Genomic DNA, 18,645 nt, shown 5'->3' on the forward strand with positions numbered 1-18,645 from the left:
AGAAAAAAAATTACGAAACAGTTGTCGCGCATAGGCTTAATGCAGTGAAACGAGGTAAGCAATAATCGCGCGTGGGTGTGATACGTAGACATGGTGAACACCCTATACAGATGATCTAGGGTTAGCTTGAGGTCATGTGCACCCTATACACATGATCTACACCTGGTACAGAGGTTTGATTTTAAGAAAGACAGTTATAATATTTATAAAAAGTTTGAAGAAAGATATTTATGATAAATAAAAACATTTTTCGCGACAGAACAAAGATATTACAAAGTTGCCAATAAATATTTCTAAAATATTATGTCTTTAGCGTTGAGATTGCACTTGGGTCTTCAAGAGGAAGTTCGGATATCAGAGACTTCCACCAGTACCCTGTCATAGATGGACTTTATGTCCTGAACAGCCTGGGCCTCGCCAAGGGATCGACAGTGTACGCTAGTGTTCGTGTGACTAACGCTGCCGGCCTCTACACCATCGCTCATTCCAACGGCATCGTCATCAGCCCAGAGCCTCGTCTAAGGGTGTGGGACGGTCCGAGTGATGAGGACGTGGACGGACAGGCTGACTGCTACGTCATTCAAGGGGGCTGGAGCTACTCGGACCCTTGTCCTATCGTCACTGCAGAGTGGTCTGTCCAGGACCTTAGCGAGAGAATGGTGGTCAACTTCACGACCCTTCCAGAAGGATCTCGTCGATTCTATAATGATTTACTTACTCTAAACACCTTTGTGACCTATGTGAACCTGGTAAGGGTCAAGGGATGCGCTCAACAGATCAAGTGTTGCGTATTCTGATGGAGTGACTGTCATAACACAGCGACCAGACCCTGCCACTGTCAGAGACGGCTTGGGTGAAAAAGATCAAGATTTTCAGGAAGCAACCGACCAACTGACGGGAAACTGGGACAGTTTTGGCAATGTCATGTCATCCTTGCCCTCTGATCACATCGTCAGATATGAGGCAGCGCTCGGCACAGACAGGAGGTATGCCACCACGCGGTCAGATGTACACAGCTTTGAAGATGTTGGTCTGTCTACAAACGCCACCTTCTACGGCCTTCACCTTACAGCCAAGATCGTGACCTACTACGTCACAGTACGCGCCTACAGTGCTGCAGGCAGTTTTGTGGAGAGCTCGTCAGACGGAATAAAGGTCGGATACAGCGCTGACGTCACACCAGGACAAGTGTTTGTCGACCAGTTCCAGAGCAGCACTAGCACAATACGCTTTTGGTGGAACAACTTCGTGTCGGACATGGTCATCACTCATCATTATGCTGGTGTCAGTACCTCCCCTCCTGCCTGGGGTAACAGCACTAACGAGTGTCACGTCATACTGAGTCACGCCGCCTCCCAGTTTGACGTGTCTCCCTTGCAAAGCCTTGAAAATGACGCCTTTGGCCAACTGACAGGACTATCGTTGACTCACGGGCAGACCTATTACGTCACGTTGGTGGTGGAAAATCAGATGGAGCAATGCTCGTCTGCAGTCAGCCAGGGGACGTTAGTGGACACAACGCCTCCACTACCTGGAAGGATTGGCGTAGATGGCGTCAACGGTGACACAGTCATCTTCCTTCATTCACCCCAGACGGTTATCGTCAACTTGAACGACTTTTCAGACCCTGAAAGTGGCATCAAAAAAACTCAGGTCCAACTACTGTCCAGTTTAGAATGTAACGCAGAACTACATTACAACACGATGACCGAGATTCGTTCAGTGGCAGCTGCTAACGAGACACGCATAGAGATACGCAAACTTGATCTTCAGGAAGGTTTGCTGTACTTTCTTCGTGTAACCGTAACTAACGGTGCTAGCATGGAAACTCAAACTTTCAGCCAGCCAATCATTTTAGACACTTCCTCACCAACCCCTGGATCAGTCAAACTGGGGCAGGACTGGACAGGAAGTGAACCAGTATTTCAGAATGAGACTCACGTGCTGGGTGGCATGCTGGCTGTAGGTTCAATATCGTCCAACGTTCGCTGTCTTACTGAGGTCGACCTCTTCTCTCCTGAAGGGAAACAGAAGTGGACAGCATTGTCGGGATCGTTTGCTGCTGACTGTGCTGGATTTGACGGTTCAGACCTTCACGTTATAACGAGACACAATCCTTACTTAACTGGCATGGACAGGGGAGCTGCCCAGTATCCCAGCCTGCCCTGGCGAGAAGGAGACTACAAATTTTACATGTCTACAGCCAGTGGAAAGAACATACTTTCTGGAGTTGCTTTGGCGTCTCCTAACCTACAACCTCCTTTCCTTGTTCAAAACGACCTGACACAGAAAACATTGTCCTCTCAAGCCTGCAACTCCACACTGAGCTCCTGTTCCTATGACACGATGAACACGAGCGGAGAAAATTCACTGAGAACTGATGATGACTGCGGCATTGGCTTTTCGTTCATTGACGATGGAGCATCTACAAAAGCTCTGTTCTGGGTTCAGGATAAACTGCAACTAAAACGGACTTGGATCAGTCTAGAGTCAATCCCAGCAAGCTTTCTGGCAAACTACGTTCTTAGACTCACAAAACGAGTGGAAAATAACAAAGATTCATGGGAAACAACTCTATTTGTAGATGGCAGGAATGTAGGGGGATTCAGCGGGCTTCAGTTCATGGACAACTTTGTTGTGAGTGTCTACACCTGGAACATTGACGAGTTTTTCCAGCCTGTTGTCGATCCTTTCGATCCATTCAAGGCCGTGCTCACGCTCAAGTCTGTGGTCATTCCTGTCGCCCAACGTCCGCTCTGCTCATTCGGCGCGGCCTTCCAAGACCACGTGAGCGGGGTGAAGGAGATCTGGGCTGGCGTGTCCAACAGTGTCAATACGACAGCCAATGTGGTTCCCTACCGTCTAGTTCGGTCTTTCTGCCTGCCGTGCCTGCTGGGTTGTACTAACATTTGCTCAGCGTGTAACAGCACTTCTCTTCAAGATGATTACAAAGTCTTCTCCATTTCTATTGACAGTTTGCATCTCATTGCAGCTAATGAGGTAATAAACACTTCTGTCAAAGATAATAGCACCCACAACACAACTGCTGCGGAAATGAGTTTGTTCCGGCTACCAACTTATTTCCTTGATATTCGAGTCATCGACCACAGTGGCCTCACACAGGAAGTCAAGTCTGCGGGGATTATCATCGATACATCACCACCTGTCATCAACTTTTTCAGGTGCTTTGATCCCATGTACTCTTATGAAGAATCCATCATCTTTCTTGGCAACAACAACAGTGTTGGTGTTACTTGGGATGCTTCAGAGGACATTTCAAATGTTGCTGAGGTCTGGGTATGTGTTGGCACTCAGCCAGGCTTAGGTGATATTGCGCCAAAGTTATTAATGAACAGGTCTGCAGATCGCCATGTATTTGAAAACATGCATGGGTCGCTTAATGAGGGAGAACAGTATTTCGCTACCCTTGAGATTAAAAACGAGGCTGGCTTGTCAGCCCAAGCTCAAGTCAACTTTACAGTTCACACAGTGTTGCCTGACCTCTCGGCCTTGACCCTAAGCCCTGCCAATGCAACTATCCTCAGCTTCTCTGGCCAGCAGGTGGCGTTAGTAAGCGACACGAAGAACTTGGAACTAAATCTCCAGGCCGGTCTTGGACCTGACACAAGCACAGACGTAGAGTTTTATGGTCAGTTATTTGTTCCCTTGTGTGTGGTATGTAAACAGTAATCGTTGACGAGCAAACACTCAAGTCCTCTCAATGTCACTGATGTGCTTTTGTGGTCTGTCTGTTTACTCGTGTGCCTGTCTTAAATAATATTCCTTGATGAACAAACTTATGTAAAGTATCTTATTATAATGTCACTGTCATACGATTTCAACAAAAGTCAACAGTTTTCATTCGTTTGCCAGCATCTTTATCTGCATAACTCATCAAATCATCAAAATATGATGAGCAGGTACAAAGCTAATTGCAGCAAGTGATGCAGACAATAAATGAAGTCTAAAGAGAAGCTAATTACTTGCAATTATTATGTGAAAGATATACAACTTTCCCACAAATTTGTGAGCAGAATACGCCATAGGCACAGACAGCGGTAAGGAAGACATTTTCCCGCGGACCCGCGTGGGCTGGAGGAACGCCACGAAGGTGGCCATAGTGGACGGCTTCATGCACGTGGACGCCGCTCCAGAAGCCATCAGCCTCGGGGACTACGTCAAGAGAAACTACACCAGTGATATGCAGCCCGACCCATCAGCCAACAAGTTGACTATGGAGCCCGGCCGGTGTCTCAAACAGCGCGTGTTCGGCGTCAGCAAGGCGCACGTGACCACTGCCCGTGACGTCATGCCGGTGTGCAGAAAACGTAAGCCGAAGTCGAGGGCTTGTATCTAAGTGTCTCCCCTGTAACAACATATTAAATGTGGTAGCCATGAGCTGACGACTACTCGTGAAGTTTGTAAACAACATCCCAGTAACAGTTGATGTCATCCTGTGAAGATCAAAATCATTTCCCTTGTGAAATGACAAAATCATTGTAAAGTTTATAAACAACATTCCTGTAACTCTTGATTGTAACGACTGTAGTCATCATGTAAAGATCAAATCTGGGACATTTTACTCGTTTTTCTTGTGAAATGACAAAATTAGTGGGAAATTCAGTTTCATGATTGGAATTGTTGGGCAAGAAATTACCAAGATGTATCTATTACTAGAGTGTTATATTCAAAACCTCCTGCTCATCTAACTTGAATACATCTCATTCATCCATTTATCTTTCTTTCAGGAGCAAGGGATATCATTATTGAAGGCGCCAATGCTTCTCAGGAAATAAGCATGAATACATCTCATTTGTCTGGAACTCCTGGTATTGGAAAGGAAATGAAGATAAAAGTCAAAAGTATGTATGAATGGGAATAACTTTGTGTGCATTGAATAACTAGATAAGTGTTGTGTCAATAATTAGATCTGCTTACCATCAGAATTTGTTATTAAGAAACATTTCCACTCAAAATGTCCGCTTTCAGTGACATCAAGAAGCCGGTCAGATGACGACGTTCTCTCGGCTGCTACAGTCACTGTCAGACTTTTCAGTCTATTGTCAGATACGACATGAGATATATTTCAGCTACATTATTTCTTTGTGGCAAGCAAGTTTCGTCATTAAAGAGCATTGTCAACTGACGTTGTGAAGTCACCATTTTTGTTATGAATGAAGTATGTTCAAAGAAGGTTAAGATCATCTTGTGATATATGATGTTCATAGTGTCTCAGGAACATAAAGCAGTGCTTGATCGAGCTAATTATTGAGACACTTTTGCCTCTGTTAAACGTAAATAATACCATGAACCTGTACCAGTCTCTGGCTTTTACTTCCGCTTTTACTTTCAGCTTTTGCGCCATAAAACTGCAAAAGTTTAGGTTATCCCGTGAATATCTCAGCACTGAAATGTCTGCGCTTTGGTTTGAAATATCTGGTAAAGCACGTACGACAGATTCAAAGTGGTAATGATAATAATAATAATAATAATAATAACAAAAATAACAGCAAGAACAACAACATTAACATCAACAACATTAGGGTTTGCATAACAGATTTCCCCACATGGAGGGTATTTCCATGCGCTTGACAAAAGACTAGGGTCAGTGGGTAAAGAGGTCGCGTGATGAAGAGGTCACAAGCGGGTACAAACAAGCATAACATACACAAACATGCATCAGTTTACAAGGACACGAAGAAACAGGAGAAAAGGCAACAGGATGGACTAAATTGTCTTAAATCGTTTTTAAAGTCTCATTTTTATCATCGACGAGATTCTGCAAAGTCATCCTCAAATTGTCATTGTACACTCTCAACAGTTTCACGGGGAGGTCTGATGGCTGGCGTTCTCAGTGATCAGGACCTCAACTCGCAGTATGGGAGTTCTGCCTCAACACAGTTTTCACCCTTCGTTGTGGCTCCAGACCCTCATGTGGACCCTACAACACGTTGGTTAAAGAAAAGGTAAGAAGAGAAAGATTTTCTGTTTTGAAGTCTTTGCTAATATTTCAACACATTAACCCTGTAATATAATTTTTAGCGATCCAAAATTAATAAATGTATTTAGCGATTTCATGCAAAAGTATTATCCCATTGAAATGAATCCTACCAGGTAGATGTTTGGGAGGTATACAGATTCTGTAATCCCCCTTTGCTGTGTTTGCACACCTTTCCATGTATGTAATGCAAGTTTCAATCTGTAGATACCTTTAATAAATATATATCTAGTCTGTGTTGAAGGACCTTCAAAACTTTACTCAACTTGCATCTGTTTTTTTGTCTTGCCAGTTTGTTAAATCTGTTTACATTGAATCAGACTTGTAGCTATGCCTGGACCGAATATTTTTATGACACCTCTGGCAATGACAACCTTTGCGGACGACATTGATTTCACCTACACGCTGCCATCTTCTGTTACTGTTCCTTTGAATGCTACTGTTCACCTCCTCTTCTGGAATGCGCGTGAGCTCTTCACAATATTTTCTCTTGTTGCTTGTTTGGTTACTTGTTCAAGTCGATAGTATGAATTAGTAACAACGACAAAGAGACTGATAGACATGGGTTGAGATACTTTACAGCACAGTCTCACACACACACACACACAGGCAGCATATGTAGCTAGACGTTGCTCCCAGAAGGGACAATCCATTTAAAACAGTAAGTCAGGCTGCAAATGCACGACAGTTCCAGTCATAAAAGGGATCCAATAGGTTAAACTTTTTGTGCTTCCTGAAGAATGCTTCTTTTAAAAAGAATCAAAATATTCACAAGCTGGCGGAAGGGAAACAGTGTAAACCCACGGATATAACACTTTCAAGAAAAAAATATTAAACACAATAGGGTAGCGTCTACTCACAGATGTAGATATTTAGTTACAGTTCTAGTGGTGTGTAGGTTGGCACCGTAGATGTATGACTCACAAACAAGCCATTGACGACGACATAGGCGCGTAGGACATGCTTGATAGCCAATGAATATCATATTTCCACCTTCACTTGCAACTTATATCTCCCTATACTGTACTCTACTGTACTCTACTCTACTTTTCTATACTATACACGCCAGCACTATGCGCCTACCGACACCTTCCCACTACACACCATTTCGCTCTGAGTACAAGGAACAAGGAACAAGTAGTTTATTCAAGGGGCCATTGCCCTTTTTGAAGGGGGAGCAACAACAAAATAATACAATATTACATACATCAATACATGGTTATAGGATTAGAATTACGAGAAACATGCATTCTTAATTGCTTATTTGTCTTCTGCTGTAGATTTTCTAAACTGGAAAGCATGGAAGAGATACAATGCCAATTTTTTACAACTTTTTCATTTGATGAGGCTAGTAGCAAGCTCATTTTAAATTTATTTGGGCTAGTATACCTTTTTTGTATGTATTTTATTCTAAAATGGTGTAGGGCTTCGAAACATAAAACAACATGAACTTCATCTTCCTCATTTAATTTACATAATAGACATATAAGGTCAAGTGTAGTATATCTCTGTATCTAAAATGATGCACTGCAATGTTAGATACACCCATCCGAAATTTAGCAAGAACTGTCAACAGATAGTAATCTAGGTCTATTTGTAAATATTTCTTGACAGCTCCTGAAATCCCATAAGTAGAATAAAAGGAAAATCTCTCACTACTATTGATGTGGTCTTCCCACTCTTGCCATCTACACAATACTTCTTTTAATTTGTTTATAAACATTCCTTCACATTGTACCCCTTGATTTAACCACACTGAACCAAACCCCAATGAAAATAACTTTCTTTTAATATTAGATACCCAGTTTGATTTACCTTTGTAAATCAAATAACATTCTGTAGATTTTCCGGTGCACTCTATCATTCATTCTCACTAGTTTCAACCAATATTGAACACATGTGAGTTTACTGTAATTGGGTGTCTATGTAGTTCGCCATACACTAAACCAGTGATGCCCAACCTCTTTCGGCCTGCGGGCCATATCCATTTCGGACAGCCGTGTCGCGGGCCACTTCACCGCAAAATAATAAAAAAGAAAAAAAAATAGAGTAGATACCATTTTTTATTAGAAACAAGTTGTACTTACCATTAATTATGTAGTAATTAGTGGGACATTTAAAGTTGTTTTCCCGAAACCAACTTCTGAATGTCTGGCCTCATCGTAGAGACACCAAGTCGGAGCACTGAATCGAAATGTTCGTCCATCGCAAAAAAAAAAAAGATTGGGAAACGCCCCTAGGTGGGGATAAATACTTCTTCCTTTTTTCGTTTTTTTTTAAGGTCTTCTTTTATTACTAACATGCCGATTTCCTGCACTGTGGGCAGAAGTTTCGCGGGCCGGATGGCACCGCGTCGCGGGCCGTAGGTTGTGCATCCCTGCACTAAATCATTTGGGGTGCGGCTATTTAGCCATAGGAAGAGTTTTAAGGCAAAAAGGTGGACTTCTTCACAATAATGAGATGCCTTGTCTAATCCCCATAGTTCTGCACCATATTGTAATATAGGTTGAACTTGGGCGTCAAAAAGTTTCAAAAACACATCTACACGTGTTATTATACGATCTAAGAGTTTTCATTATTAAATGTAAACCCTTTTTTCCTCTGTTTGTCAAGTCCTGACATGCAGCTGAGAAGCTAAGCTTAGTAGAGAACAGCAATCCAAGATACTTGTATACATTAACAACAGGCTTTACTATACTGTTATAGGTCCAACGTTTTCTTGCTCCTAGAAACCCACCTTTGCTTTTATCTAGATTTACATGTAAGTCCAGGGTAGATGCAGCTATACTGAAGTTATTCAACTGGCTTTGCAGCCCGATCACTGTTTCGGCTATCAAGACATCATCTGCAAATAGTAACTATAAACAATTCTACATAATCTAAAGATAAGGAGGCTCCATGCTTTCCATTCTGGATTATCTTGCTTGCCATTTCATTGATAAAGAGGGAGAATAATACAGGACTACACGCAACGCCTTGCTTTACCCCCTTAGTACAGTTTATGTAGTCGGTTAACTGTGCTCCACAGCTGATTCTTACTTTTACATTATTATACATGGCTTTAATAGATTTAAACAGCTTGCTTGGAACCCCGTTTTTTAACAAAACATGCCATAGTAAATTTCTGTTTATTGAGTCGAACGCTTTTTCAAAGTCAATAAATGCTATGTATAATTTACGATTGAGAGCAAACTGTTTTTTGAATCAAACCCAACAGTTTCGCTCTGAGTAGAAAACTTCACAGTTCATAGAATATTTACGAAACACGGCGAATAGCCACTCCAACAATCAATAACCTCTGCTGACGTCGGTAAAAACAATCACTACTTGAAGTATGCTCCGTTAATAAAACACAAATTATTTATATTTTAAACTTTGAAAAAAAAGAGCACAACACAGACTTTAAATAGTGTAATGTTATTTATGTCAAGTGTGATAAAAGTGATTTATACAGAAGCAAGTAATTGTCAGGGTTGTTAATGATGTGGGCCCACGATCTCAATTCCTACGCGTTGTTTAATTTTTATTGATTTCTTAGAACTGAAACAGTGGCAGTCTCCTGAAGAATTGTGCCTTCACTCTTCTGAGACATTCAACTCTACAACCCGAGTGATGTATGTGAAGGTAATGTCAAAACAACCGTCTACTTATTATCACTGTTTATCTGTTTGTCTCGCTGGACGTGTTCTTTCACTGATGTGTTTTGAATTGTGCCTGCCACTGTCAGAATTAGGGTTAATATAGAAATTCCTTGTAGCACAAAAATATTTATATGACAGAGCTTTAAGAGTCATCTTTGCTCTACTAACAAAAGACATAAAGCTACCACTAGATAAACAACTCGATATGTTCAACAGAATTGTCCTTCCATACTTGTTTACGGTTGTGAAGCATGGCCACCAGGATTTAGTGATATTTGTATTAAGCTACAGCTAAGATTTTACAAAATGATCCTCAAAGTCAGAAAGTCTTCTCCATCTTGTATATTAATTGGAGAGTGTGGTCGCTTCTGTGTTAGTTTTTTATTAAAAGTAGAATGCTCAGTTCTGGTTTAAACTGACAAAAGCAAATAATAGTAATAAACTTTTAAGCGTTGTATAAGGAATACTCTGAAACTTACATGAAACAAATATCCTTATGTCTAGCAATATCAGTCCTTTTCAGACAACACTGCAAGATCTTGGTCTAAGTGGAATATGGATAAACCAGAAAAACATAAACATATCACGTGATTGGTTCAAGAAGAAAGTAGATAGGTCACTTCAGGACCAGTATATTCAGAGTTGGATAGGAGAACTAGACTCCAAACAAATAATATTTGTATATATTACATTCAAATTATAGAATGTTTAAAAGTACTTTTTTTTTACTAGAACCCTGCTTAACAATACTCCCCCCCCCCCATGATTATTCCCTTTAATAAAACTTAGGTCGTTGAATAACCATTTTCCAAGGAATAAATGCATGCAGATAGCCCTAGAAATGAACGGTGCTGTAGACTTTGTAACACTAAGGATGTAGGGAATGAATTCCATGACCTACTTAACTGTAAAAAATGTGATGACCAGCGTAAAAATTATTTACCCATTTACTACATTAAAACCCCAAATGATTATAAATTCCAGTCGTAATTAACTTCAACAAATAAAAAGACCCTCAGCAGATTAGCTTGATTCGTGAAGATTTTACTACTGATGGGAACTAGATGAACGGATAACGTGAAGTGTGTGTATATATATATATGTGGGGGGGGGGGGGTGCGGGAGAGTTAGGTGGGCGGGTGGGAGATACTGTCTATTGGGACAGATGGAAGTGTGTTAATATATACAGTACTCGTGAGGGGTACAGACATAGTAAAGAACACAGAATGTATGAGAAGAACTGAGAGAGAGAGAAAAAACAAAAGCCTCTTTATCCTTTGTTTACATGTGTTCATATACTTTGATTTACTTAACTACGTATGCAAGTATACACGAGGAGGCTGGAAGAAGGAAAGAATGAGTGAATGATGGAAAGAATTAGTTTGTTTCCCTTTATTTCTTTTTATTTTCTGTTGCTGCTGTTGTTGTTTTTTTTTTGTTTTGTTTTGTTTTTAGCTGTCATAAACCAACCAGTTAGTGTGTGTATGTGAATAATAAATTATATTTATAAAGATAGGAATGTGTGTGAACATGTATGGATATATTTTTAATATCTCAATACCCCTTAGAGGTCACAGAATAAAGAATCTTAAACCTTGTCAGGGTAGTGTTGATTAGTGTTTTAAGTTCTGCCGACCACTTTCATGTTTGGGTGAGGTGCTCCCTTACATCTTGGAACCTTTGATTCTCTTGAATACGGTAGACTTTACAACCCACACAGATGGACAGGCTTCATTTCCTTCTGACCTTCGCTGACCAGTGTGTGTGTGTCGTTGAATCATCGGGAGCGAGGGCAAACTGTCAATCTCCATTCAGGGGTCGTAACAATTCTAGCATCTGTGATTTTGGAGATTGTGCCGTAAAAGTCTGAACCATACAACCAGAAGAACCAGATAAACAATTGAATTATTTGAAGAATATTGAAGTGATACAGAAAAGCGTTACATGTAGCAATAATATGAAGCTTTATGAAGCTACTGTATGCTTCATGATGGCAATCGTTGTGGATAAAGAAATTGTTTGGCCAGCCATTGGCGGGTGCGAAAAATGGTCATTCCACAACGAAATAAACCTTCTTCAACATCACTTTGAGATGAGACCACTTTTACTGGCAGCAGAATATTATAGGTCCTGGCACACAAACCAAGCGCCCTGCTTTCTTGTGGGTAGGGTGTAGCGGGGGTAGGGTGTAGCCAAGCCAAGTCTCTTTACGACGTTTCTGTAAACTACAGCTGTCCTCGGGCCGCCTGTCGTCGTTACCTGCTTCGCCTACCCAGGTCTGCCCCTCCCCCTACCAACCTACCACCAGCACCATTGGACCAGCATCGCTTGGCCGTCAGTCAAGATATCATAGGACGGCTCTCGGCAAGTTTAATGACGTAATACGAAAGATGGAGAGAGAGAAGAAACGAAAGGTACACAGGAAAGTATGGAAATGGGGACTTATGTACGTGTCCCCGCCTCCCCCGGTTTACAGGAAACCTCGATCATCTCGGTTACATACTCGTAGGACAGGAAGTATATATATATATAGCACAAAGGTAATAAAATATAGCTGGGGGAATTATCGAATATTGCGATAGGGGAAAGTTCATAGAATATAGAGAAATAATAGTTAAAGTTCATAGGTTCTATACATAGCGAAGAGATGATAAAATATAGAGATAGTGGGAAAGGTCTGCAATATATAGGGGAAAGATCACGAAATAAGGGAAACAATATATAGTATACAGATAGGGGGAAGTGAGGGAATAATGAAATAGGGTCAAGGAATGAAACAGGAAGAGAATGCAAACATAGACAAGTGTGAATCACAATAATTTTTAACAACCTACAGACAGCAGTACTTTAGTCATTTTACCAATTGCTAACAAAACATCTGCCCCTGACTTTAAAATCGAAAGCTCCAGCTCCTCTCCTGGCCTTCCTCGGTGCACGTGTTTATTGATAAATAATCGAGAAATATGTTTATTGGTATCTGTACGTCTCGGTGCATGCATGTATTGTTGTCTGCACGTTTCGGTGACTGTGTCTGTTTTGGTCTATTCGTCTCGGTGAATGTGTGTCTGTTGTAGTCTCCACGTTTCCTCTGCCTCTGCCCCTTCTCACTCCCTAATGTCTCCATTCCATAGTCCTTATATATTGTGTCTACACTGTGTCCTTAAATAATCGCCGTGATATAGCCTTAGCTTAACCCTAACCCTGGTCTTGACTATTATATTTACCTAACCTTTCGCTTATCTCCCTTTCTTGTGTTAAGACAGGGTTAGTTATATCCCAGCCTGTGATAAAAGGACAAAAGAATAAAATTAAATGGCTCAACAAGAAAAATAAATTAGTAGTTTTCTTTCCGTTTATCGCTTTTCTTTGTCTATTTTTCTTTTTGAAGCTTTGTGCGAACGTATTCATCAGTTATTCAACAGCTGAGAGCTTTCAGTCCGACGACACCATCTTTGGATGAAAACGTTATCCACTCTCAGCGCAAACGACGTAGTGTTGTGGTGCCATCACAATGGACATCCTCTTTCAACCCTCGCATGCTGACGGTAGCTGTGATCACCACCGACATTCCAAACCAGCCGCCGACTATTCAGAATACTTCCTTTGCGCTCCTTGAAGACCAAGATGGCGGCTACAGCTTCAGCATCAGTTACGTAGACGAGGAGGACGACAAGTTAAAGTTTCGCGCAGCAGCACAGCCGCAGCATGGCGCTGTAACTGTGTCTGAAGACGGACGTTTGCAGTACATCCCAGATCCTAACTTCAGTGGCATTGACATCATCTACATCGTTGGTGAGAGATTACTAAGTACTGGGTAGAAGTCTTCTATTTGTTAAATTGCAAGACAAGCGTAGCAATAATAAATCACGGGTAGATAACAGCACACTTGCCCAACCAATGTCACTGTCAAAACACCGTGGCCAGTGGCCAGTTGATGACATTACTCTGATGTTACGTGCATATAATTGCTTATGACACACATTATCACAAGCGAACTGGCCAAATTTATCAACATATGTTCCCTTACACGCTGTTGTGCTTAGGTGAGAGGTGGACTAAGAAAGCTATGGAATGTATATATAAAAATAAAATACAAATAAATGCATTTATACATAGTCGATGAATGAGTATGGAACCTTTTGGGACTAGACGGTATGTGTTATAGACTGCTTGTCTTACATGGTGTAGACTTATATGTTATATTGTATACACCTATACATGCTGTATATGAGTTGTACAGACACACACGTTATAGATGTGTTGTGTAATATACGTATACATTGCTGTGCAGGTGTTGTAAAGAGAAATACATGCTTTAAATGTGTAGTATAGACATACATGTTGTAGATGTCTTGTAAGTATAGACTTATACATGTTATATGGTCTAGACAAATACGTGTTATAAATGCAGTGTATAGTAAAGACTTGTACGTGTTCTATACATGTTGTATAGTAAAGACTTATACATGTTATATATGTGTTGTATCGCATACACTTATACACGTTGTGGATGTGCTGTATAATAGAGATACATGCTGTAGATGTCTTGTATAGTCTATAACTACCATTATGAGCGGCTTAGTTCTTTCTGCAGTATAGCTTGATGGAAGGCTGGCATCGTGTTCAATCTTCTTCAGTACACTTTGTATCCTGTAAGTTATCTCTCAGTCCCTCACCCTGAAGGTTGAGGGCGTTTGTTTGTCCAGGTTATGTCTCTTGGTTTTCTGCAGTCCTGGAATCTCTTCAACATTTTAGCCTTTCCACGCTAGCATTTTGTGTTCGAATTCCTCTTATTTCAGTGGGCTGTTTTTGTGGGACTTTCTTTATTTGAATACGCTGTTTTCCATAGGACGTTTCAAGATCGGGAAACACGTCTGGGTCACATCAGTTACTCTTTTCGTTTTGCTTAGGGGAAAGAACCCGGTGTATAACAAAAAAATGAAAAAAATGTTTGTAACACTGTAATACACAAAAACACATAAAAATTTGAATATTAAACTGAAATGAATATTTCCCACAAGAGAGAAATTGTGTATCTGTTTATAGGCGAAGAAGTCCTTGGACCAAGCGAGATTGCTCTGGGTTTGAAGCCAAATGTGGTGAACTTTACCATAATCGTTCATGTGACAGAAATGAATGATCCACCTGCAATATTCTATCTTCCAGGTTTGCTTTGATCGTAATCTTCTTAGTGTTCTGCAGGATGTTTAAATTTTTATGTATGGTCCTTATAGTAAGTACTGTGAGGCAGTGGTAGTAGTAGTATTGGTAGTGGTAGTGGTAGCAGCAGCAGTAGAAGAAGAATCGTAATTATACGTCATATTTACTGTAGTATTTGTAGTCATATTTAGCAATATCTCCCTGTACGTAAATATGCATCCTGTTTACATCTCGCGTGCACGTAATTACACATCATATTTAGCATATATCTTACCTGTAGGAAAGGCTCACTATGACTTACAATAATAATAGCAAATAGTTAAATGAAAGAGGTTTTCCGCTTGACCAAACTCTGACGAAGGCGTCATGTCGAACGTTGCGAAGGCAAGTCACACCTAACCCTGACCCTAACCCTGTTAAACATGACTAAGGCATGTCGCAGCTAACCATGACCCTTACCCTGTTAAACATGACTAAGGCAAGTCATACAATTCTTTGTTATTCTGGCTTTGTCACAAATCTACAGGTGCGCGCCGCTCTTAGCAACCTGCAGCACATTCTTTGTAAATATCATGTTCCCAGCACGATCGGGCTCATACAATCGTGTGCATATTTCATGAAAAAAAAATTTCACAAATCACATCTTACATACATATAAATAATGGACACCTTGCATAAATACTAATAAACATATTACATAAGTACTAATGGACACCTTCTATCTGGAATTAGAAATAAAATGAGGAATGATTTAAGAGCGGCATTGCGGCCCTTAGCACAGTCTTTGTCGTCTCTCATTTTTTAAACACCCGACATCTTACATAAATACTATTAACACCTTCTACATGCAACTATAAAGCAGAAATAGCTGAGTAAAACAAGGTGATATGGTCTTACACTTTCGTGGCACGGGCAATGCAATGACACTGCATTATGTTGCCTAGAAACAAGTCTTACAGTCTTCAGTTGATAATATTAGTATGCTGGTAGGATATATATATATATCAACTACTCTTTATCTTGATTGTTATAATACTGCTTAATCTTGATTCGCTTCCTTGCAGCTAGGAACGACAGTCACGTGGCCCAGATTTTGCAGGTGGGTCCAACAGCAGGGAACGGCTTGAACGTGTCAGTGTTCATTGAAGGAAATACCACCACTGTCGTCCACCTGGCCAGTATTCTCTTTGGTGACGTGGACGTCAATGACACCATCCAGTTTTACAACAGAACTGTCTCAGTGCTAGGTGACCTTACGTATGATTCACTACTTTCAAAGACAATTTAAGTGCAACATTTTTGCCTTCATAAATATCAGATAGAACAGATAGACAATAAGCACACTTCTCGGGGCAAACGACTAATTGACCAAAGCCCAGAAACTGTAATAAAGGCGCATAATCATCACAATAAAAACAGCCAAAACATCATTTTGTTGGTTTTTACACGGTAAAATCACAATCCCGGACCCACATGGCGCGATAGATAACTTATTCCTCCCACTGTAAAACCACAAGAACGGATCTTTCGAGCAATCATTTAGGTCCTGTTTCAAAGTAGGGTTAGCTCTGGGAAAACAACACGAGTGTGCGGTGCTGTCACACATCAGTCCTGCCACCTTGCTTTTATGACAATTCCTCTTGAAAGAAAATAAAGTTATTTACATTTAAGCTGCTGAATTTTTCAGGAGTCGGAGTTACACTTCAGGTAGAACTTTGCCTCCAAGGCTGGCAAAATCAATAAAGAAACTAATGAAAACAACAGGTTCATTAATAACATTCATTAACTCTATTCTAAGCCAACATTCAGTCGTGTTTTGTATATCACAATGGTAAGGAAGAAGTAATAATAAGTTAAGATAGGTTTCAACTCAGTTTTAACAAATTTTTTCTAGTAATGTTGGGATAGACGTCCACGAATAGTAGAACGAAATAGTCGCGAAATATATTTTGACCTGTACAATAGTGAACTCAAACTCGAACATTGTATTGGCCACTCCAGACCTTGTCACTTTTACAGGGTGAGCTGAAAATATCTCTCTTCACACACATGCACTCACCTATCCATCCATCTGGCATGAGAGTGCATTGATAAGATACTGTATAATAGTAAAATTGTATAGAGGTAAAAACGATTATCTTTGGGGAAAAAATGAAGCCTCCAAAAATAGCCTCCGACATTACAATTTAGAAAGCAGAACTTTCAAACAGATTTTGCTCTTTCCCCCAAAACTTAACCAAATAAACAAACTTAGAAAATCAAGAGGAGTCTGATATTTAACAATAGGTTAGAGCAGCGGTTCTCAACCTTTTACTAGTGACACCCCCCTGGCGAACAAAGGTACGTCCGCGCCCCCCTTAGCCAGCAATGTAAGCTAATTTCACTAATACCAGTATAAGAAACTTTTTAAAAATGACCACCTTCGCGCCCCCCTTGTAAGCACTTCGCGCCCCCCCCCACAAGGGGGCTAACCCCACAGGTTGAGAACCGCTGGGTTAGACCATTCTCGCGTCTTTTGTGAGATATATATACATTATCTATAACGTCGATCCCATTTCTGTAATAAACAGCTGTACGTATACACAGTATTATGTACATCAAAATCACATTTCTGTAACTGTGGTACACATATACTATATTATGTACAGTTTTAGCTTAAGTTTCTTTCTTTCTGTTTACATTTTGTTGAATATTTAGTGTACTTGATGTGTGATATATTCTGCGTTTTCTTGGACAGGGGCTGAATTTGAAATTGAAGACATCGCTTATAACGATCCTCGCTTTGCAAAGGTCAACTTCACAGGAAAGTCCGGTACTGGCGGAAAGGAAGTGAGGGTCAATATTGACAAGAACTACTCAGGTCATGTTGCTTATGATGTTAGGGTTATGGATGCCTCTAAAGCTTACAGTATGCAGGTTTCAATGAACGTGTACGTGGTTCTTAATCCGTGTGACCACGGCATCTGTGCACCTGGAGCAAGCTCAGAGACGTGTCTTCATCCTCAGAGAAGTGTCACCTTTGACCCCTACATCTGTCACTGCGATGTTGGCTACGAAGGACTGTGGTGCGAGAAAGAGATAGATGAATGCAAAACCGCCACATGCAGTCCTATTAGTGATTGTGTTGACCTCATTGGTACATATCGCTGTCAGGTCAATTCAGCGAAACTGGCGGCTATTATTTTATGTTCTCTGTTAGCAGTCTCTGTGGGATCCTTTATTGCCTATAAATTGGAGAAGAAAAAAGCAAAGGTCGAACCTTGGTAGGTACTCAGTTATTGATTTTTGCTTAATTTTTTAGTAGATATAATCATTGAAAGTATAATTCTTTACACAAATTCACTTTTAATTCCATGAGTAACCGTCAGCATTAAAATTAACTTGTACCATAGTTTGCTGGCTGATTAGCCTGAATGCTACACTTTGAGGCTTATGGTACCTTCTTATTGGTTATTTAGTTCGACTACTAAACTTTAAGGTTTATAATACCCTCTTATAGGCATGGGAGACAGCTTAGAGCGTCTGAAGATGGGTAAGATAGGGAGCGGGGCCATCTTTACTATCATAGAATTCACGTGCATAGTGCCACTACCTCAGTTTCACACTTAGACCTGTTACTGTGACGGGGACCAGGCCGTTGACAACTTTATTTTTGTTTTGATAGGAAACCCACTTCAGGTCCAGAAAAGATTCTTGGCTCAGCAAACTTAAGGTAGGATCTGTGTAGCTTAGCTTGGTGTGTACCATGCATGCAAAAAGCATGCAATTCTCTGCGGTGTGAAAATATAAAAATACACTTCTAGGGCAGAATGTTTACTAAAACCTGATAGTGTGCTTTGATATTGT

The 18,645-nt window shown here is 40.6% G+C and overlaps 3 protein-coding genes across 3 annotated transcripts in view; all 3 read left to right on the forward strand.

Annotated features, from left to right (window-relative positions):
- The window catches only part of LOC112571455, a 58,059-nt gene extending 57,231 nt beyond the window's left edge, over positions 1-828 (forward strand). The window contains exon 47 of the mRNA XM_025250433.1: positions 314-828. Within this exon, the coding sequence (XP_025106218.1) occupies positions 314-797 (484 nt within the window). The 3' untranslated portion in view covers positions 798-828. The remainder of the gene's footprint in view (positions 1-313) is intronic.
- On the forward strand, positions 774-13,241 carry LOC112571456. The gene is made up of 7 exons (XM_025250434.1): positions 774-3,649; positions 4,035-4,328; positions 4,749-4,862; positions 5,822-5,966; positions 6,319-6,464; positions 9,537-9,622; positions 13,028-13,241. Exons 1-7 carry the CDS (start codon positions 925-927, stop codon positions 13,097-13,099), a joined length of 3,582 nt encoding a protein of 1,193 aa, XP_025106219.1. The 5' UTR covers positions 774-924; the 3' UTR covers positions 13,100-13,241.
- Positions 13,176-18,408, forward strand: LOC112573004. Its single transcript, XM_025253037.1, has 5 exons — positions 13,176-13,431; positions 14,686-14,805; positions 15,864-16,046; positions 17,537-17,935; positions 18,299-18,408. The coding sequence occupies exons 1-5, from the start codon at positions 13,176-13,178 to the stop codon at positions 18,406-18,408; spliced, it is 1,068 nt and encodes a 355-aa protein (XP_025108822.1).
- The last annotated feature ends 237 nt before the right edge of the window (positions 18,409-18,645 follow it).

Source organism: Pomacea canaliculata, linkage group LG9, assembly GCF_003073045.1.
Source record: "Pomacea canaliculata isolate SZHN2017 linkage group LG9, ASM307304v1, whole genome shotgun sequence".
NCBI lineage: Eukaryota > Metazoa > Mollusca > Gastropoda > Architaenioglossa > Ampullariidae > Pomacea > Pomacea canaliculata.